The sequence below is a fragment of the Bubalus kerabau genome, chromosome 10, assembly GCF_029407905.1.
Source record: "Bubalus kerabau isolate K-KA32 ecotype Philippines breed swamp buffalo chromosome 10, PCC_UOA_SB_1v2, whole genome shotgun sequence".
NCBI classification, from domain to species: Eukaryota; Metazoa; Chordata; class Mammalia; order Artiodactyla; family Bovidae; genus Bubalus; species Bubalus kerabau.
This window is the reverse complement of record NC_073633.1, coordinates 57,962,876-57,986,063: the sequence shown is the minus strand read 5'-3', so window position 1 is coordinate 57,986,063 and position 23,188 is coordinate 57,962,876. Positions and strand designations below refer to the sequence as shown.

Below are 23,188 nucleotides of genomic sequence, written 5' to 3'. Positions count from 1 at the left end.
ATTTTATTCATCCAGTAGTTTTTAAAAAGACAATGATCCAGATCTGTCTAGTGTCAAAAGTATTCTGTAGCATTGTGGTCTCTGTGTAGAACTTGAATTCCTTTCACAACCCCACAGTTCTTATCCATGACTAATAAGCCATCAGTAGGCCAGAATTTGGAGAAGGCAATGGCAACCCACTCCAGTACTCTTGCCTGGAAAATCTCATGAACAGAGGAGCCTGGTAGGCTGCAGTCCAGGGGTCGCTAAGAGTCGGGCACGACTGAGCGACTTTACTTTCATTTTTCACTTTCATGCATTGGAGAAGGAAATGGCAACCCACTCCAGTGTTCTGGCCTGGAGAATCCCAGGGACGGAGGAGCCTGGTGGGCTACCGTCTATGGGGTCGCACCGAGTCGGACACGACTGAAGTGACTTAGCAGCAGCAGCAGCAGGCCAGAATTACAAGTCTGTGTGTCTTTTTTCATCATTGGTTACATGATTGGTTTCTTCATCACAAAGAAATAATAATATTTCATTGTCAGAAAGATCTTTTAGGCTCACAAACCCTGTGTGTTCATATCTTTTACCTCATTGGCCTTGTAAAGGCAGATTAAAAACAAAAACTAAAAAAAACTGAGTACCTATTTTATGGTGAGTATTCTAAACTAATTGATAATACAGATCAACCAGAATGCAGGTCCACTGATTCTCAGTATCCATTAAACTTCCATGCTCTTTTTTGAGCTTTACCAGACATAGGATGGCCTTTGTTGAACTAATGCAGTCTTATCTTAACTATCCAGCCATCCCCTTTGTGACCAATAGCGTGAATTTTTTAAATGACTGAGCTTTAAAGAGCTCAGTTCATGAAATACAGCTTGGCATTTGTATAAAATTCAAACAGATATAGATGATTTAACCATGTTAGTATTCTACTTTAATCAAGTTTGTCTCAAGTGGGGCAGCCTAATCTATAATTTTTTTAAAAAGGTTTGAGTATGTGTATGTTTTTCCAGTTTAATAAATTAACATTTGGAAGTAGACCATAGCATAGATACTTCATGTCACTATCAAAAAATAGTGAATATAGGTGATTTCTTACCTGAGTAATTCTGTGCACACATCTCATTCCTCAATACTAAGCTACCAAAGAACCACAAAAATTGCGTTTTGCAAAGCAAATGTGTGCTAACAGTTCTGAGTATTTAAACATAAAACTTGCATTAATGATCCACACAGATTAAATGTCCTATCACAGGCTGATCACCCAAGGATGTTGGGCAAAATGGAGCAAAATGATTGAAAGTAAAATATTATAGGGCTTTCCTGGTGGTCTAGTGGTTAAGAATCCACCTGCTAAAGCAACGGACACAGTTTTGATCCCTGGTCTAGGGAGACCCCACATGCTGTAAGCCCGTGTGTCACAACTGCAGAGCCTGGGCTCCATAACAAGAGAAACCACATGTTGAGAAGCCTGTGCACCACAATGAAGAGTAGCTCCTGCTCACCATAACTAGAGAAAGCCTGCACCCGGCAACAGAGACCCAGTGCAGTCAAAAATAAACAGATAAATATTTTTTTTTTTTTTTTTAAAAAAAAAAGGTCTTGCGGTCCCTTCTTTAAAAAAAAAAAAAAAAACATATATATATATATAAAAAAAACATTAAGGGAAACTCTTTTAGTCTTGCGGTCCCTTGTTTAAATATATATATATATATATATATATATATATATATTTATATAGTAAACATTAAGGGAAACTTTTTAAAATAATTTCAGTTCTTTTTAAAAATAGATTGATTAACCTCTTATCTATATAAAAATTCAAAATCCTACATTAGTTTTGGAAAGCATCACCAACTCGATGGACATGAGTTTGAGCAAGCTCCAGGAGTTGGTAATGGACAGGGAGGCCTGGCGTGCTGCTGTCCACGGGGTCACAAAGAGTCGGACACGACTAACTGAACTGAGCCGATATACTGAAATCAATGGTAAAGTGTTATTTTATTTAAAAGATTTTGTCTTTGGCTCTGCTGGCTCTTTGATGTGGCAAGAGGACTTTCTCTAGTTGCAGTACTCACTCGGGCTTCTCTTGATACGGAGCACAGGCTCTAAAGCACACGGGCTTAGTAGTTGTGGTGCACTGACTTCCCTACTTGTGGCAGTCAGGCCTTGTTGCCCCGCAGCATGTGGGGTCTAAGTTCCCTGACCAGGGATCGAACCTTCATCCCCAGCCTGAAAAGGTGGATTCTTAACCACTGGACCACCAAGAAAGTTCCTGGTTCTTTTTATATGAATTCTTCATGTAGTCAGTTACTGGATTTTTCTGATTGCTAAATTCTATTTGCTAAATGTAAAATTAGCCCACATGCTTCTGTTTCAATGAGCAATTTTAGACTGTCCATAATTTGTGTAGTTAAATTATGATTATATTTGTATGTCTAGCAGGTTACCTTTAATGGACAGAATAATTTGTAATTTGCTTCCAAGTAAAAAAAATTGTTAGTCGATGACGTATATATAGCATATATTTTTCTTATAATTTTAATATTTAAAAAGTTTTGTATAATCGCATTTATAATTTACATATTTACTAAATATGTAAATCATATTTAGTAATATCCATATGATTAGAAAATATAATCAAGTTATTAGGAATCCTGTGTATCCAACTTTTCAACTTAAAATATAAATGATTAATAGGAATACAAATACTAGATTGTTCAGCTAAAGTGAACTATAATAGTTCTAATTTACCTTAAGTTTTTAGTTTCCTAAATGTGGCAAATTAAGCTAAAACAACAAGCTGTGGTGCAACTTAGTTGCTGCGATTCATGGGGTCCCAAAGAGTTGGACAGGGCTGAGCAGAACTGAACTGAGACAGATTAAGTAAACATTCAACTTTTCTAACTTTAGATTTCTAATATAATTCAGTTTGTTACTGAAGCTTTGGTTAAGAACAATACTATGTATTTAATTGAATGGTCTTCATTATTTTCTATAAATAATTTATTTTCAAATGCAGTTATGAAATAGTAAAGATTTTTGATCAGCTGTTTTATCTTTTTCTTTTTAAAGCTATTTTAAGACACTGCATTCTCCCCAGTACATAAATTAGTCTTTTTTTTTTTCTTGTGTTTTTTTTCTTTTTATTTTTTCTGTTCTAAACTTGTATCCTTTCTTTTTGTATCCCTTTTTAATAATATTGCTGCTTTTCTGAAGTTGAAGAGTAAATGTTTAACAAAATTTTCATGATAATATTTTCCAACCTAAATAATATGTTTTTATATAAATTATGTTGGGAAAATTTTTAGCAAAAAAACCTAAATGTGTTTGCGGTCTTTTGAAATTGGTGCATTTGTGTGTTACTAAAGGCACAAATCAGTATAACCCTTTAGAAAGTAGTTTTGGCCTTAACGAATTAAGGATCATAAATATGTTCGTACCTTTTAACTTAGAAATGCTATTTATCCTTAGACATGTTCCCCAAAAGGAAAACACAGCACTTTTTATCATTCATAATATAGTGATACTCAATTACTATTCATAATAGCCAAATGAAAGGAACCAAAGTGTCTAGCAGTGAGGTAATGGTGGTGAAGCAAATTATGATGTAGAGAATCAGGTGAATATTAATGTAAGTCATTAATAGCATTATCATAAAGACTGTAAAATATGATGGAAGGGCAGAATTTAAATTATGTATATTTTAAGTACATTTTCTCAAGATTCATGTGCATGTGGACAAAGTGTGAAGAACATGTAAACATAAAAGTAGTTACACGTTAAAGTCTAGTTTTTTCCCTCAACTCCCTCCATTATTTTAATAATGAAAAAAATTTTAATGCGTTGGGCTTATCAGTAGCCAATGCCATGCTGAAGACTGAACAAAAATTTTCACATAAATTTGTACACACTTAGCAATAGTATATCTTTGCCCTTTCCTTCAGAACATTATCAAGATCACTGAGTTAACCAAGGTGTGTGGGTGCTTTGGGGTTTTGTTTTAACAGGTACCAGTCAGTGGCCCAGACCTGGAGGTCAAGCTCCTTCATCCCCAAGCTATGAAAACTCACTCCACTCCCTGGTAAGAGCCTCTGAGAAACATACAAGATCTATTTCATCTAATAGTATGGAGTTGTTTTTTGTTTTTTTTTTTCCCCAGAAAATCTTGAGTAACAATGAAAAAACAGTAGGATAGCATTACACACGAATTCTTTGCTAACAAATGGCCTGATTTAGCTGAACAATATGAGACACATCGGGTGTGCCTTTTGCCATCTGTTCTTTGGGACATTGGTTTTAGGACAGCTGGTTTTAAAATAGTGTTATAGGATTCTTATTTCTTTGACAGATCTAGGGTTTAATTTTACTGTAATTTTATGTTTATATGTAAAGGAAATTTAAAGGGAAAAAAACCCAGAGACCAAGTAAGAGAAAATTAGTTGAGCAATGCAAAATGATTGTATTTTACTTTCTCATATGATACTGCGTATAGTTGATTACATTTCTATTAAAAGTTTTAAATGCAACATCAGTTATTTTTGTCATGAAGAGTATTATTTTCCACATTCTCTTTTTATTAAAAAATGTGTAAATTGTATTGATAGAACCATAGATAAACAAGGCAGTAGAATAAAGGAGCCTGTCTAGGTATTGAGCATGAAGAATTTGTGGTAGGATGTTAACTACTGTTGCCTTTCTATGCTTACCACAGAATTACGAAGCATTATAAAAACAAACTAAGGATGACTTGATGGAATGCTAAGTCATGCTATTCAGTAATTCCAGGTTGCAAATAGAAAAGTTCTTTTTCTGTGACTAACAGAACATTTTAAATTAAAGGAAAGTTTTCTTCTCACATTTAAGCAAATATAAGCAATGTGTGCTATTTAGATGCTAACCTTATAACTTTGCTGTTAAATCCCAGCCTTCTCATACCTTAATACAAAGTAGATCTTGCAGGTCTCCGCGTTAACTTTACTAACATGTTATGCTGACATGCACATCAGCTATTTCCTCATCTCTTTTGGAGTTAATCTTAACCTGTGCTTTGCCTCCTGTTCTGTCTTGACTTTGCCAGAAAAATCGAGTTGAGCAGCAACTTCACGAGCATTTGCAAGATGCAATGTCCTTCTTAAAGGATGTCTGTGAGGTACTATTTCTTTTAGATGGTGCCTTTTTTGTGTTTCAATTAATTATACTTCCTATTATCCATTTAAAATCTTCAAGCCTGTGCAGACTCCAGAGTCTTTTAAAATCAAACAATGACTATTTTCGTTTTTGTAACAATATGTAAGAATAGGCCTTTGTTCTCATATATTGTTGACTATGATTCTTTTTAAAAGAGTTCTACTGGCATGTGCTTTTGGTTTTTTTAATTCTAATATGTTTGTGTATGGGGCATGTATATATCCACAGACAGATACCATTTCATCAGTTTTGTGAAAAGAACACATTTGGATATGGTCACCATTTCAGATAGGTATTAAATATTCACTTAAAACAGAATTACAACTTAAATCTGATGGATTTGAAGACCCTTCCCCAAGTTGCCCTTGTTTTGATGTTAAAATACAGGTTATCTTTTTTATCAATGATAATTGAGTGCCAGATACTGTAGAGTAGCCTTCAGCTTTTGTAGATGCTAAAAGAAATAACCTCATGCTAGATTGATAAATAGATTTTTATGAAGCAGTGATTTGCTTCTGAAGCTTTGGTAATTTAGCATAGTTTACAAATATCCTTTCTTTGATTGTTTATTTATAATACAGGTAGTTTCTTTTGAAGCTACTTGATGTTGCATATTCACTTGCTGTCTTCTATATATCCCAAAGTAGAAATCATAGCAATTTAATGCATGCAACAGATAAAAGCAGTAACCTCCATGTCTTCTTTCAATCCCTACAGCAATCTCGGATGGAGGATCGTTTGGACAGACTGGATGATGCTATCCATGTGCTGAGGAACCATGCTGTGGGACCTTCTACCAGTTTGCCTGCTGGTCACAGTGATATACACAGTTTATTGGGACCATCGCATAATGCACCAATCGGAAGCCTCAATTCAAACTACGGTGGATCAAGCCTTGTTACAAGCAGTCGATCTGCTTCAATGGTAAAGTAGTGCTCATGCTTTTTGAAATAACCCCTGAAGCCTGTTTTCCTAAATGTTTCTCGTGAAATCTTTAAGGGAGAGGGTCCTTCTTTTTATAAACAAGGTAGAGTGGTTTTTAAGAATTTCTTTACTGTTTTGGACAGGGTCATTGGCTGAGCATTTGACCTTAAAATCCTGCTATGATTATGTGCAAAAAACAGAAACTTTATACAGAGATCATATTAGCTTAAACTTGAATTTTTTTTTTCAGATGTATAATAATTGATGGAACATTGAAACAATGTGTAGAAAGTCTTAATAGCAAAAGCAAGAAAGCAAGACTGATTTTCACGGGTTCTGGTCTAGAAAAACTGTTTAATAAATTTGGAACCAGCCTTCAGTAGAACGGAACACAATAGTATTTGTACAGGTCCAAATTTAAGTTTTTTTTCCCAAAGAAAAAAATGTGAGGTAATTTTGAGAATGGCTGTAATTTAAGTGACAATGAAAGGAAACAATTTTAGATTAACGCCTGAAGAGAATAAAATCATTCATTCCATCTTTTTAAAAGCATGGTAATTCTTTAAAGTAGGGAAAAGTAGCATTCTGCAGCCATGCAAATCGAAAATTCTGTGTTGAATGTCTTACATTATTTTTTATATAAATTATGTTTTAAAGTAATGAAGCTTTTTTTGAACCTGCTATTTAATTGAAACCATGTGTTTGCATGTTTATGTCATGGTTCTTAAGATTCATTGCATGCTGTGAAATATTCTCCTATGAAACAGATTTCTGACTGTAAGCCATGTGATCAAGGCTAACACTCAGCTATCATCGAAATAATTAGGCGCCCCAAATGCTGAAGTCTTGTTTTCTGTAAAATAGGATTGGTTCCAGATTTTTGCATTCACATGTCAGGGAGCCATTTATATTCATTCTGGAGCTGCTGAAGTAAACATCAAACAAGGCCGCCTGGTTTCCTAAGAACAATGTTTTCAGCGACATGGGTGACATTAGATGCCTGCATATCTTAACAACTGTGTTTTTGTTTTTTAATGTCAAAAGATCTTAAAATATCAGTTCAGTTCAGTCGCTCAGTCGTGTCCGACTCTTTGCGACCCCATGAATTGCAGCATGCCAGGCCTCCCTGTCCATCACCAACTCCTGGAGTTCACTCAGACTCACATCCATCGAGTCAGTGATGCCATCCAGTCATCTCATGCTCTGTCATCCCCTTCTCCTCCTGCCCCCAATCCCTCCCAGCATCAGAGTCTTTTCCATTGAGTCAACTCTTCGCATGAGGTGGCCAAAGTACTGGAGTTTCAGCTTTAGCATCAGTCCTTCCAAAGAAATCCCAGGGCTGATCTCCTTCAGAATGGACTGGTTGGATCTCCTTGCAGTCCAAGGGACTCTCAGGCTTTTTTAAAATTAACTTTTGTTGCTGTTGATAAACTAATAAATGCAAAAACATTTATAAATTACTGAATTCATAGAAATTTAAGGCAGTATTTTTATCACTACTAGTGATAGTAGCAAAAAATTTTTAATATTATAATAAGGTAGCATTTGTTGCAAATATAAATTATTACTTTGCTGAAATACCATCTATCCTTATTCAGAAGAAGGACTTGCAAATCCTCACCTCTTAATCATTTTTAATTCTTCATTGTTAATAGCTCATTGCTCCTACTTCAATTTATCTGCTACAACATTTGATATATCTCTGCTGCTGCTAAGTCGCTTCAGTCGTGTCCGACTCTGTGTGACCCCATAGACGGCAGCCCACCAGGCTCCCCCGTTCCTGGGATTCTCCAGGCAAGAACACTGGAGTGGGTTGCCATTTCCTTCTCCAATGCATGAAAGTGAAAAGTGAAAGTGAAGTCGCTCAGTCGTCTCCCTCTCTTAGCGACACCATGGACTGCAGCCTACCAGCTATATCTCTGGATCCTCTTAAATAAATGTAGAGTTTGTATGAAATGGAACTTCTGTCTTTGGGAGGTTGTTTTTATCAACTTTGGATACAAGTTGGAAAAGAAATTTTTCAAAATCCATTCTTCCAAAGCCATATAAAAACCTAGTATTTAAAAGGACTTGTAGAGGGGAAATTTGTTTCATTAGATATTGCCCTGAAACTTGTAATTAAGAAAGTAGCTTCCATTATATCCACTAGGAATATGCTGCCTGTTTCAGAGTTGCCAGAGATATTCTTTAAAAAGGAAAAAAACTGAAGGTAATATAGAAAAAATAGAGTTCTGAAACATGAGGTGAGTCTGACATAGTCTGAGAAGCAGCACCAGTGCTGCAGCAACTTAGTTGCTTAGTTTATCTATCAAGGTCTTCTTTCAGTTTTTACAACCTTCTTAGAGAACACAGAGCTGGGGAAAATCGACCAGGATCTGCTATATCCACCCCATCCAGATGTAATCACTAATGAGATGGAGATGCAGATGTTTCTGCCAGGCTTACCCTCAAATATTATTAACTGGCAAGATCTGACAGTGTCAAGTGAGTCAGTATTAAATTCCCATCCTTCTGAAATGAACTTTTTAGCTGTGAATACTCATTTCTCAGTTTCAGCAAAAGACCAAAGGATGGAATGAAATTAAAATCACAGTCAGCCATCTACTGTCCCAGCTAAGTGTTAGGCACATTGTTGAGGAAAATTTATCCTGGTGGCTGTTATTCGTGTCTGAGGGCTTCCATCAGTACTACCAGGAGCCTTGCTTACATGCCTGACAGCTTTTTTCATGTTCTGAGAGAGTGTGTGATTTGGAGAACATATTGTTGTAACTATTGCCAGCGATCTCCAAGAATTAATCTCCTGCCTGTATGTATCTCACCTTCATGTATTCTAACTGTTCATGACTAAGAAATGACAAAATTTTACATTCTGGAAACACTTTTTTTTTTGTCTTGCTTAACTTTCTGGTAGTTTATGTATTTTTCCTCTGTATTAACATAAATTATTATTTGAGAGGCTTTCCTGGTGACTCAGACAGTTAAGAATCTGCCTGTAGTGCAAGAGACCTGGATTCAGTCCCTGGGTTGGGAAGATCCCCTGGAGAAGGGAATGGCTACCCACTGCAGTGTCTTGCCTGGAGAGTTCCATGGACAGAGGAGCCTGGTGGGCTACAGTCCATGGGGTCGCAAAGATACTTTTCCTCTCTATTAACCTAAGTTAATATTTCTTAGACCCCTAAAAATGGAGGTTTACATGGCCCCAATTACAAAGTAACCACAGAAATAGCAGTTTATCAGCAATTCTGTATCACCATTTAGAATCTGTAAAGTCAGCTTCCCTCAATATTTAATTTTCATCATTCCATTTATTTTTCTGTAGAGAGTAGAACTAGTCTGCTAAACCTTTCTAGGAACTCCATAGAAAATGCAAATAAAATTTTTGATGTAATGGATTCTTGTTCTCCTGGGCATTTATTAGAGGTCACCATTTTAATTCCAGGTTTTGAATATGATGTTACTTTCTCTCCTATCGTTATAGACGAGAAGAGCCAGAAACTTTTTCTGTAAAAGGTCAGATAGTAAAGATTTTCAGCTTTGCAGGATATATGCTCTGTATCACAATTACTTAACTCTGATTCAGTAACATGAAAGCACCCATAGGTGTTACAAAAACAAATGGGTGTGTCTGTGCTTTGATAAAGCTTTATTTATAGAAAGGGCCTCCTTTATTAGTTTAAAAAAAAAAACAAAAAAACACAGGACCAGCTTTGGACCACAGACATACTTTGCCAGTCCCTAGTTTAGAACATAAATTAGCTTCCCAATGTAGGAAGTAAGAATTAGCAGGTTTTTTGTTTATTTTTCTTTTTCTTGGCACCTATCGCTTTTTTCATCTTTCATTTCAATCAGTAGTTTGGGAGTTTTGTGAAGTAGTTGAAATATTTGAGGTGAGCCAGAATTAACTGAGAGTAGAAGAAGAAGACTTGATGGCAGGATAAAAGTAATACAGAAAGTTCTGCTCTCAACCTTCCAAGTGCTTCCAAGATTACTAGTGGTATGAATTCTACATGGGCAGGTTAACCAAATAGTCTCCTTGATCAAAGAAGTAGCTTTGTTCCTGGGAACCTATCCTGACATTATTATCAGTTATAACAAAAGCAGTAAGATCATCTGCAGCTTGTAGTAATGATTTGTAGATACATTTGTCTTTCATAGATGAAATAATTACTATTTTTATTACTATTTTTTTTATTTCACACAAAGATAATAAGACGACTACCTGCCAAAAATATTAATAGGGCTCAATATCAGAAGACCTAACTTTGTTGTTTATTTATTTGTTCATTTATTTATGGCTGTGCTGGGTCTTCGTTGCTGTGCGGGCTTTTTCTTTAGTTGCAGCAAGTCTATGCGGGCTTTTTTCATTAGTTGCGGAAAGTGGGGGCTACTCTGAGTGCGGGGGCTTCCCACTGTGTGGCTTCTCTTGTGGAGTACAGGCTCTAGGGTGTGTGGGCTTTAGTAGTTGCAGCTCTCAGGCTCCAAAGCACAGTACTTGTGGCGCACAGCCTTAGTTGCTCCACAGCATTGTGGGACCTTCCTGGATCAGGAATCGAACCTGTGTCCTGCATTGGCAGGCGGATTCTTTACCACTGAGCCACCAGAGAAGCCCCCTGATTGTTGTTTCTTTTAACTGAACAAACTTCACTAGCACAAAAGGTTAGGATTAAAAGAGATTCCAACCACAGAAATAACATATTTTAGGTATCAATATACACAATAATTAAATTTCCTGACGATTATTATATCAGGAAAAAAAAGCTAGTAAGTGGATAATTCCTACTTCTTCTCATATAATTAGTGTAGCCTGTCTGCCCTAGTTTCAACATTTCCTCTTACTTTTGAATACGGTTAACATTTTCATTTACTTAATTTCTTATTCCCTTTTAGTATTTTTGACAGATTCTCCATATCCTCTTAATCAATGTGATGTATCATTTAAAACACAAAATCAGGATTTTTAGAACTACTGAAATGTGAGCACTGTACAGACTATAGTTTTGCTCTCATTGACTTAGTCTAAGAATGAGCTCTTTGAATAAACTGCTGACTGGAAAAAATAATGTTAATAAGTGGAAAACTAAAAAGGAATAAGACTCATTGATTTCATTTAGGCATTGCAAAGAGGTTTCAGCAATATAAAGTTATCGTACATCACATCTGTTTATGGCTGTAATATCTAAAATACCAAGGCCCAATGAGATAGCTCTGTAGCTCTTTTATCTTTAACACAAAGTACCCAGTTATTGTTCAGACCATGATTTCAACTTCAAACTAAGTTGGATTAAAAGCTTTATATTAATGGAAGCTTGATGCAAATCTTTAAAAGTTCCTTATTTATGATACCAGATGAAATTACATCCATGAGATCTTTTGATTTTGTTATAAGGAAATTTAACTCTGGCATGTCTTTTTTTTTTTGTATTGCTTGAGTTTTTGTTGCTTAAGCTATAGTTAGAAATGTGTGTCTTGTATGAAAGCAAACAATGTTCAATTGTAGAACTTACAGCTACCTTACATAATGATTTTAAAATATAAATCATATCTGATTTCTAAATCCTAAAGCAATTAAACTATATTTTTCCTAGTTTTAAAAGATTTAAGATTGTTATTAAAGACTAACAAAGAGTAATATTTTATTCAAGATTTTAAGCACTTTTTGTCACATATCAGAGTAAATTTGGAATCATTTTAGCCATATGTTTGAACAGTATTTAATTTTATTAGTAAGGATTTATATACAGTAGAAATTGTGTGTGTAGGTTTCAGCTAAACTAAAGGAGTTTGGTTTTTAACTGTACTTTACTTTTTCTAACCAATTTTTTCCTAAATGGGCATCTTAATTTTTTTTATTTTCATTAAGAACACATTATAGTGCTTTTAAAGCATTTTGATGCCATTTTTTTAAACTCAGAATTGTTTAAATGTCAACTTTTAAGCTTGAAAATCAGACAGCTTATATATTTATGGAAATATTATGCAAAAGGAACCATAACAAATAGAATTCTTCCAAGTTTTAGCATAAAACCCTCTTCAGGTAAAACAAAATACATACAGTACATAAAGATCCTTTAACCATTCTGTAGATTAATAGTGATTTAAGTCAAATCACTAGTATTCAGTGAATGGTACAAAGTGAGAAAATTATTAGAATAGAATTCAGAATCAGAGAGGAGTTCATGCTGAGTATTTTTCAGTCTGTCCCTTAATTCACAAGACCTCTTATTCATCAACTAATTAGATTTAACATCTTTCCATTGTGGGTGTTGAAGCCATTGGCCAAATTAAATGAAAACAAGTCCCTGTCGGATGCTCCCACAAAAATAAGGCCATACATAGATTGTAAAGGTTCAGAATGCAAGATGACGTCATTTAATGGAATGGGCCTTTTATTCTGAAATGGAGCTCTTCATAATAATCGAGATTTAGAGCATAGCAGGCCTAGAAGTTTTCCTTCCCCTGCTAGTCCCCCAAGAGAAGCAGCCTGTCAGCTGTATGCTAACGAGATGAACAATTAAACAAGGTCCTATCTGGCTGGCCCCACAGACTCTGAGCTCAGACAAAGAACTGTTTATACACCTGTTGCATGTGTGGACAGAGCCATTTGAATGTGTAGCTGCAGATTAAAGGGAGGACATGGGAGCCAGGGTGAGCATTGGTTAAAGAAAACTGTAAGAACTGTGAAAGTCAAATTCTCCAGAAAATATATGAGGCCCATTTGCAAGGGGAATCAAGTTACAAACAAAAAGTTCCTGCTAACTTCATTAATATGAAAAACTCCAGACTTAAAAGTTTTTGCTAGTCTGAGACCATTTTTTAAAGGTTCAATTTTTTCAAGGTTGGTGTGAGAGAATATTGAGTTTATAGTATTCCATAGAGACAAAGATATTTACCGGCATTTTATATCACAAAACAAATTGAGTAACCTTTCTGATTTTCCTTCAGGGAAAAGCAAAATCCCCAAGGTTTATTGTTTAGGTAATGATCCTTTGTCTGCCAATCCTTTCATCAGAAAGGAGGTGATAGAACATTTTTATTAGTTGAGATTTAGAAAATCAAAGAATTATTTATACTAATGAAGTAAAAAAAATAAGAATTTCACAAATGTATCATCACTTACCAACTGAGTGAAATTCAGTTTGTTCAATGGTATTGTCTTCTGAAGCTCTAAAATAGGTTTCACAGATAAAATACATAGTAAATATACTTATGTTTAAATTTTAAAAGCCTATTTTTAAAAATACCTCTGGCGGATTCATTTTGATATTTGGCAAAACTAATACAGTTATGTAAAGTTAAAAAATAAATAAATAAATAAATAAATTAAATTAAATTAAATTAAAAAAAATAATAAAAATACTTGGTATGATAACTCAAAATACTATAGAAGAGCAAAATTAACACATATTACCAAAGAACATAGGAAGTTTTAAGTCCACGTTATAAATACAAACATAGAATCTTTTAGCTTTTGCTTTATCCTGCAATGACTTCCTCAGCCAGTCAAAAATTATTCTATCGTTAGAATACATTATTCTACATTATCTTTAAATACATTATCTTTAAAATAGGCTGAGGCTCCTAAGTTCCCAAAGAATTTTTAGCTATGTGTTATATCTATATTGTCTATTTTTATAAAAAGGAATTTTGAACCAACTTTCCCCTCAAATCACAAGTAGTTATAGCTAGCTTGAAAGCAACCTATGTGTTAAGAATAAACATGACTAGGATTCCCTAGAGATAGGATATCATAAACTTTTTAAAAAATGATTTCCTCTCTTGAAAGTAATTTTCACTGTCTACTTCACTTGTTATTAGGTTTAGTTCTTCAGGTTTTTCTCAAGATGTTTTTATTGGGGGTGTGTTGAAGTTCAGTGTAGAAGTAAAGGTTAAGGGATAAAGAAAGATTTCCTAAGTAGTAAGGGTGTAGAAGGCTACTTTGATTTCTGTGGTCCCTTCCCAGCTTTAAGATTTTATGATTCTAATGAGTGATGAATTTGTGTGGGTTAGAAAAAGGATGTAGTCAATGCTTGATCATCCAGGGGAGCAGTGACACACCTAATCTTCAAATAATTTTAAAAGTAGCTGTGGAATACATTAAATGGTTTTTGTTGTTGTTTTGTTGTTTAACTACATTAAAGGTAAGAATAAAGGCAGAGGACAGACATTTCTTCAAAAGTAAGGTGGAAGACCTGGTATGTTCTGATCAGATCCAGTACCAATAGCCTGCATTGCCTGAAATTTTTGTGTCTTTTGTTTGGCTCACAGGAAACCAAAGGATAAACCTGCATAGGGGTATTTATATTAGGGTAAAATCCATACAAAGTCATAAAAGATAAAAGCTATATTAATTACTCAAGAGGGATTCAAAGCATGGTGTTTTACTGGGATTGAAGGATTTGTTGAAAAACAGTGGTTCTCATGTATAACTCCAGGCAATAAATCTATTTAATCAAAAGCTTAATCTTCTAGTTGACTCGTCTGCTATTGTTCTAATAAAAAGCTTCATTTGTAACAGTTTTTCTAAAAATACTGCATTAGCTAAAATTACATGCCATAGCTTCTCAGTTTAAGTCAACTGTGACTTGTCTAAATCTGATTAAAACTGAGAATAAAAATATATGGCAATTTTGGTTCCTGGAAATGTAGAACTTCTAAGCTACTTTAATTTTGTATTGCTTTTGTTGCTCTTTTAATTTTTTTTGAGAAGAAATACAAATTCATGGATACTTTAACATATTTAAGTAGTATGTAGAATAGGTTTTCAGATTGATACAGAATAGAGCTTATAATATGCTGTGCTCGCACAAAGAGCTGGGCATGACTGAGTGACTAAGCACAGCACCGCACATAGCATATAGAGTGCTTTATCTCTGTTAGCTCATTTGCTTCTCACAGCAACCCTCTGTGGAATATAAACTTTGAAAGTTAAAATTTTTTTTTAATATTTTTGCTCAGAAACAGTACTACTACTATCAAGTCTTTTACAGTTCAAAACCCAGAAAAGTGACATCCAAAAACAGTTGCTAAATTTAGATAAGTGATACTGTTTTCTCTATTAAACTCAGTGAAAGAATTTGAACAGTTACTGCCCCATGAACTTTTTTGTTTGTTTGTTTACTTTAGGTTGGAACTCATCGAGAAGACTCTGTCAGTCTCAATGGCAATCATTCAGTCCTGTCTAGTACAGTCACTGCTTCAAGCACAGACTTGAACCATAAAACACAGGAGAATTATAGAGGTAACTGTATTGTTGGTTTTCAGCAGTAGTGCAGACAGAGGTATCATTTGGAGCTCTGTCACCTTTTTCACAGTCAAATTGACATCTGTTCATCAAAAGTCATCTTAGAATTCCAAACAATGGTACTACTGCATGAATGTGCAGGGTAGACATTTAGGGTTCAGTACTTTGATCGGTTTAGCTGATCCAATTATAGATGTTTATTGATGGATGGAACCCTGTACAAACTGTTGTTCAGTGTTTACTGGCCATCTTCTTAGCTTCTGTTCTTTTTTTTTCCCCCCTTTTTTGGTCGCACTGCAAGGCGTGCAGAATCTTAGTTCCCTAACCAGGGATTGAACCCATACCCCCTGCAGTGGAGGCACGGAGTCTTAACCTCTGCATCGCCAGGAAAGACCCTGTCCTGTCTCTTTTTAAATCACTTCCCCTCATGGATGAGTCTTCATGGTCCCTAGAGGCAGTGAGAAAGATATTTCTGGGTATGTTTAGAGTTCTGAATGATAATAGCTGTTGTTTAGAAGATTATAATTTAATTGGAGAGACAGATAATTCTTGTAAAAAGCAAACTGTGGCCAATGTTATAGTAGACCTTATAAATAAGTACAAATATATAGGTAATAAAAGACCATCAAAGTAAAGTTTTCCCAATTATATTTAACCATGATACCTGTTTTATTGTGTTTGTCCAGGAAAATGTTAAAGCTTATTTCCTTTACCTTGGCAGCATCTTAAAAGTTGGTTTCTAAAATGCATCATGTTTCTCATACCTTGTTTAATTTTTAAATGGTACCTGAAAGTGAACATTGGACTCACCATCGGGGTCAACCTTGTTTGTTTGTTTTTTTTAATACAGATGCTTTAGAAAGCATTTTTTTTCTAAAGTTTGTGGACATGCTCTGTGCAACTCTGAATAGCTTACCCTTTTAAATCTTCAGATTTCCATCATAGCTCTAAAACAACTAAGGATATTTGCCATCAAGAAAGTTTTTTACTGTCTTAATTCTAATTCACAAATGAGTCTGGATGTTTATTTTGTTCTTTGCCTCTTTGTTAGGTGGCTTGCAAAGTCAGTCTGGAACTGTTGTTCCAACAGAAATCAAGACTGAAAATAAAGAGAAAGATGAAAACCTTCATGAACCTCCTTCATCAGATGACATGAAATCAGATGATGAATCCTCCCAAAAAGATATCAAAGTTTCATCTAGAGGCAGAACAAGGTATTTGTTACCATCCAGGTCATATTTCACTCACTTGCCATGGGTGAAAAGTGTCAGCTGTGTTGTAGATACTGTGTTGGGACTTTTATGTCTGTCATCTCATTTAATCCTCACAGCATCCCTAAACAGGAGACATATGAGGCTGATTCTAAGTTTGTTTTCCATGTTTCCAACAATATTTTAGGGTCTGCATATAAAAAATAATTACTTTTCTCCCCTCAGTGCTTATAGTCTGTACAACAGCTAGAGAACAAAATAGCTAAAGCAAGTTAAATTGTACAAGTACAGGTAGATGCAATCTGTCAATAATTATTTGAATATATTATTTTAAGTATATTATTATATATTAATATATAATACATTATATATTATTAAGCATATTATTTTAAATTAAGACCTCTTCTATGATTTAAACCTGGGACTGGCAAACTATAGCTCAGGGGCCAAATCTAGTTTATTGCCTTTTTTATAAATAAAGTTTTATTGGAACACCGCCATGCACCATTCATTTACATATTGTCTGTGGCTGTTCTCATAGTGCAGTGGCAGATTTGAGTAGATCTGAGAGATGGCCCACAAAGTTGAAAATATTTACTGCCTGGCTCTTTATAAAAGAAATTTGTGAATTCATGTTTTAAACAATAATTTGAAAAGAGTATGGAAAAGGAAGTACTCCACATGCACTGTTGTTGGGCAATGAGTTCTAGAAACTGGACTTGACTGCTTTGAAATATGGATATTGAACACATAATGAGATTAGTTTCAAATGATTTCTAAATTCTTCCATCAGATTTTTCTTTTAGTTCTACATGAAAAGAGAGAATTTATTTGTGATACATCCTCCTCCTAGTCTTTTTTTTTTTTTTTTCTGCTGGTGGCTCAGTGGTAGAGAATCCACCTGCCAATGCAGGAGACACAAGTTCAGTCCCTGGGTCAGAAGATTCCCTGGAGGAGGAAATGGCTACCCACTCCAGTATTCTTGCCTGGGAAATCCCATGGACAGAAGAACCTAATAGGCTACAGTCTATGGGGTCACAAAAGAATCGGACACAGCTGAGCACTCATGCACGTGGTACATTCTGTTTCTGGATATATATCTATTTATCAGTAATAAGTATATATCACATATATTTATATTTAAAACATTGTTCTTTGGGACTTCCCTCTTGGTCAGTGGTTAAGAATCTGCCTTCCAGTATAGGGGATACGGGTTTGATCTCTGGTTGGGAAACTAAGATCCCATATGGTGCAACTAAGGCCTACCACAGCCAAATAAATAAAAAAAAATTTTAATTGTTCTTTGTGTGGAAGTATGGTACAAAGGAAAGTTCAATAAGTATGCTAGGTTAACTAAAAGAACCAGCGTAGGGCTTCTCTATTGGCTCAGCCATAAAGAATCCACCTGTCAATGCCGGAAACATGGGTTCGATGCCTGATCCGGGAAGATCCCACATGCTGTGGAACAACTAAGCCCATGTGCCAAGAAAAGCCACTACAATGAGAAGCCCGTGTACTGCAACTAGAGTAGCCTTTGCTTCCCACAGCTGTAGAAAAGCCTGCCCAGCAACAAAAACCCAGCACAGCCAAAAAAAATTTTTTTAATTAATTAAAAAATAAAAACAAAAAACCAGCATGGTCCTTTCTGTCATTCATATATTTAAAAGTTGTCTTTTTATATTTGATAGTTTCACTATTTTCAATACTTTAACGTTTCTCTTGGGAAAATTAAATCTTACAACCTAATACTACCTATTTTTTAAAATAATTCTATCATTTTAATATGCATTGTATTCAGTTGTGCAAGGGTATGAAGAAGACAAAACTGGCTCAGGGAATCCCAAGGCCACTCCTTTGAGGCATCTTAATTCTTTCAGTTTCATGATTCAAATAGAACTTTAGGGGAATAATTTACACCTCTCCTCATCATTCATCCTTTCATCATACAGGTCAGTCAGCAAACTTCCTGTGTGAAGGGCCAGATAGTACATATTTTAGTCTTTATGGGTCATGCAGGTCTGTTGCAACTATTGAACATTGCCATTGTTGCATGAAAGCAGCCAAATACATAACAGATCTTCCAATAAAATTTTATTTACAAAAACAGGTAGCTGGCTCTTGAGCCAGTTTGCTGAGCTCTGTTATAGGTCATCAGAAACTGAGAATGCAGTATAATGGGTTAGCAAGAACTATACTTGATAGTTAATAATAGTAAATTTAAAACATGGCTTTGAACAAAATAAGGCTAACCTGGACTTGAATCATGGCTTCACTACATTTTGTCAAATGACCATGGCAGGTTAGTAAAATTTGCTGAGGTTTGGTTCCATCTTAAAGGAAATTTTCTATTTAGGATTCTTGTGGGAATAAACTGAAAATTATACATATAAAGCTCTTTTCATACTGTCTCCCATGCTGTAAATATCAGTAAAGGTACTATAATAATTTATGGTGATGATAATTTTATATACGTGTTCTACACACTACCTGGGTTCTTTTCTCCACTCTACAACCAATTAGCAGTGTAACCCTAGGGAGGTCACTGATGTTGTACTGGTTCTCAACCCTGCGCCGCAGACCTGTATAACATTTTAGAAATGCAGGTGCATTTCTCACCCAAGCTCACTGCCCAAGCATCCCCAGCAGTGGGGCCTTTGAAGACTGTAGAAGAACTCCTAAAGATGCTGATGAGTGGCCACATTTGGAAACCTCTCGACTAGATAATCTGGAAAGGTTCCTTTGAAGTCAACGAGCTGGTGATTCTCTATTATCAAAAGAATACTTTTACGTATTTCTTGACAATTAGGAGTAAAAGTCTGTTGTCTACTTGTTCTTTAATTATTAAAGTACTCAAGGTATTAGAGAAGAGGTGGAACATCTATTCTTTGTGCACAGATTTTCCAGATTCTAAGAGACTCTACCCAGTAATTTACTGAAATGTTGAATATAAATAGAATTTTCTATAAGTTATTCCAAAGCATTTTTCTCTATATTTTTCCAATTAATTAGTCCATTTTCATTACAGAAATTTGAAAATTATAGAAAAGCACACCAAGAAAACACAAAAAAACACTTGAATTAACTGTTGTTTACTTTTCAAGGAATATGTTTTTTCCATAAATACAGTTTAAATTGGAAATAAACTGGATATAAGTTTTATAATTTCAGCTTTTTAAATTTAATAATGTATTTTTAACCTTTTCATCTATCCATGAGTATTTTCTGCAACATCTTTTTTTCTTTTTGTTTTTTTTGCTTTTAGGCAGCTTTATTGAGGTTTAATTCAAAATATAGTAAAATATATCAATTTTAAGTGCACAATTTTTGTCCTTTGGCAAATGTATATGGTGATATACATAGATATCATAGATATCAATATATACATAGATATTAATAATGTAGAATATTTCTACCAGCATAGAAAGTTTCCTCATACCCATACTCCTACCCATTTATAATCAGTCATCTCTGTCATCCTCTGGCAGACATTGATCTGCTTTCCCTTACGTTAGTTTTGTGTTTTCTAGAAGCTTCTGTAAATGGAATCATACAGCACATATAGTCTTTTGCTGCAAAATCTTCAGCTTTCTTTTTAGAGGCTGTATCAATTCAGTTCAGTTCAGTTGCTCAGACGTGTCTGACTCTTTGCGACCCCATGAACCCTGCATGCCAGGCCTCCCTGTCCATCACCAGCTCCTGGCGTTTACCCAAACTCATGTCCATTGAGTCAGTGATGCCATCCAGCCATCTCATCCTCTGTTGTCGCCTTCTCCTCCTGCCCTCAATCTTTCCCAGCATCAGGGTCTTTTCAAATGAGTCAGCTCTTCACATCAGGTGGCCAAAGTATTGGAGTTTGAGCTTCAACATCAGTCCTTCCAATGAACACCCAGGACTGATCTCCTTTAGGATGGACTGGCTGAATCTCCTTGCAGTCCAACGGACTCTCAAGAGTCTTCTCCAACACCACAGTTAAAAAGCATCAATTCTTTGGCGCTCAGCTTTCTTTATAGTCCAATTCTCATATCCATACATGACTACTGGAAAAACCATAGCCTTGACTAGACAGACCTTTGTTGACAAAGTAATGTCTCTGCTTTTTACTATGCTGTCTAGTTTGGTCATAACTTTCCTTCCAAGGAATAAGCAAACAACCTTCCATGGTTGTTCTAGTTCAACCATGTTTTAAAATCATCACCATTGATGGTAATATTTTTTTCTGGAACAAAATTAGTAATTTTCTGAGATACTTCTTTCATGCCGTATCTTAAGCTTTTCTTCCTCCTCCTCAGTGGACTGGGGAGAAGAACATAAGAACATAAACTATAATACATTACTATAATAGGACAGTGTTTCTCAGACATTAATGTACATATGAATCTTGTTAAAATGAAGCTTCTGATTCAGTAGGTTTTCAGTAGAACCTGAGATGTTATATTTTTAACAGTAATGCAACACTGTTTTTACAGTGAAGTAAAAAGTAAAGTTTTTAAACAATAATGCTGATGCTGCTAATCATATTTGGAAAAGCAGGGTGCTATAATATGTGGTCATTCAAATTATATTTATGAAGTGTTTCACTAGTTTGAAGTCTTTATGCAGTAATGTACAGTGGAAATGCATTTAAATGTGTGTGTGGTATAATTTCAACTATATAGCTATATATTTACATCAAGGAAAGATTGAAAATTAATACACATTCTTTAAGTGTAGCTGTTACCATTTGATAAAATGTAAGGTCATTTTAATTTTTATACTTCATAATTTCGTGCAATTAGCATATCTTACTTTATAGGGAACCTAATGGACATTGTTGTTACTTTCATTTCCAGCAGTACTAATGAAGATGAGGATTTGAACCCAGAACAGAAGATAGAAAGGGAGAAAGAAAGGCGGATGGCCAACAATGCCAGAGAACGCTTGCGTGTACGAGATATTAATGAGGCATTCAAGGAGCTTGGTCGAATGTGTCAGCTTCATTTAAAGAGTGAAAAACCCCAAACAAAACTCCTTATTCTTCATCAGGCCGTGGCAGTTATCCTTAGTCTAGAACAGCAAGTCAGAGGTAAGTAGGTTCAGCAGAGACATGAACTGTTCTGCTTCTGGTGGGCAGACATTTGTGTGTCTGTTCACTCTTCTGCTTGGGCAAGTTGTTTATGTGCTCTCCTAGTACTCCTGCCACCGCATCATCTAGATCAGGTTTTCCCTGGTTCTCTCACCTATATGTTTCACTATGTTGGTCAGTATCTGTAGGTTCAGTGCTTCCCACAAACCAGTAGAGAGCAAAGCTATGAAACAATGCAGTGAACAGCCAGCCTGCTGCTCAGCATTAGTGTTTTGTGCCTCTTTGTTTTTATTGACTCTGGAATCCCATGCTGTTGAATTTACCTGCCTACACTTGTCCTTCTCCCTGCTCCTTCCTGTCTTCCCTACTTTTCTGTAGTCAGTTTCTTGCCTGCTTTCCCCTGGGGCATCTGTGAGGCCCTGCTGGTTAATAGGATGTTTGGTCATGGCCTCTCTTCACTTTGCTTCCTATGAATGTCCTTTGTATGCATGTCAGTAAGGTGTCAAGAGTTGCTTTATTGATCCCTCATCAGGAATGCCATAAGCTTCTTGGATGAATGTGTACTGGCATGCCTTTATGTCCCTAAGGACAAAAGTGTGCTTTACACAGACTTATCCATTGTTGACTCAGACAACTCTCCCAACTGATTGACTCAGACAACTCTCCCAACTATTATTCTGATAGAATCTTTTTGGGAGGAGGGCGGGGGGTGCGGCACATGGCATGCCTTGTAAGTTCTTGGTTCCCTAACCAGAAATTGAGCCCAGGCCATGACAGTGAAAAGTCCAGAACCCTAATCGCTAACCCACCAGGCACTCCCTTAATGGATTCTTAAAGAAGCTTTGAAACTTTTTTTTTAACAAAGTGTTTATTGCACATCTCCTCTGTCACAGGCAGCTATGTTCTAGACCATGGGTTATCAATTAGTACAAGCTTCTAGCCTTTGAGCAGTTCTATCATCAAGCTTGCTTTTTTGCATATATGTATATATCTTATTTGAAGCTACAAATGCCTCATCCTAGGCTTCTTTGCAAAAAATTTATGGATTGTGGCATTTGGTTCCAGACCCCATCGCTAACCTCTCTCATTGAGAGCAACTTTTCTTCCTTATTTATTGGCTATTTATGATACTTTATTTAAAGAAAGTTGGAAAAGAAAAAAGAGTAGGAATGGACAGATGCTTGATAACTACAACAGGAACTCTCAACACTGATCATAGAAGGAATACTCTTTCTAAGGAAACCAGAGTTAGAGAATTTTAACACATTTTCAGAAAAACATACAGTAGTAATTCATCTATTTTTTCCTCCAGTGTTTTTAATAAATAAGAAAGATCAATAAGTAACACACCTACCACTAAAACCAGATGCTTGCTCTTGTCTTAAGACTTTTGAAGTATCTGTAGAGTGTAGATGTTAGTGAAACCTGATCTTACGCAATCATTTGTAAGATCTGACCTTGTCTTAATTCCATGCAAGCCCCTACAGTAGAAAACCTTAGTCTGAAAGAGTATCTAATATCTCGACTTATCCAGCTGCCTGCTAACTTCCTGGTCATTGTTATGGGTACTGACTT

The 23,188-nt window shown here is 35.5% G+C and overlaps 1 protein-coding gene across 6 annotated transcripts in view; it reads left to right on the top strand.

The window, feature by feature from the left end:
• The window catches only part of TCF12 (transcription factor 12), a 395,418-nt gene that overhangs the window by 357,989 nt on the left and 14,241 nt on the right, over positions 1 to 23,188 (top strand). For 4 of the 6 annotated variants that reach the window (XM_055537846.1, XM_055537847.1, XM_055537843.1 and 1 more), the window contains 6 exons: positions 3,996 to 4,069; positions 5,066 to 5,137; positions 5,893 to 6,099; positions 15,223 to 15,337; positions 16,392 to 16,554; positions 21,381 to 21,613. In XM_055537846.1, the coding sequence (XP_055393821.1) occupies positions 3,996 to 4,069; positions 5,066 to 5,137; positions 5,893 to 6,099; positions 15,223 to 15,337; positions 16,392 to 16,554; positions 21,381 to 21,613 (864 nt within the window). The remainder of the gene's footprint in view (positions 1 to 3,995; positions 4,070 to 5,065; positions 5,138 to 5,892; positions 6,100 to 15,222; positions 15,338 to 16,391; positions 16,555 to 21,380; positions 21,614 to 23,188) is intronic. The other 2 variants (XM_055537848.1, XM_055537845.1) reach the window with 1 other exon arrangement.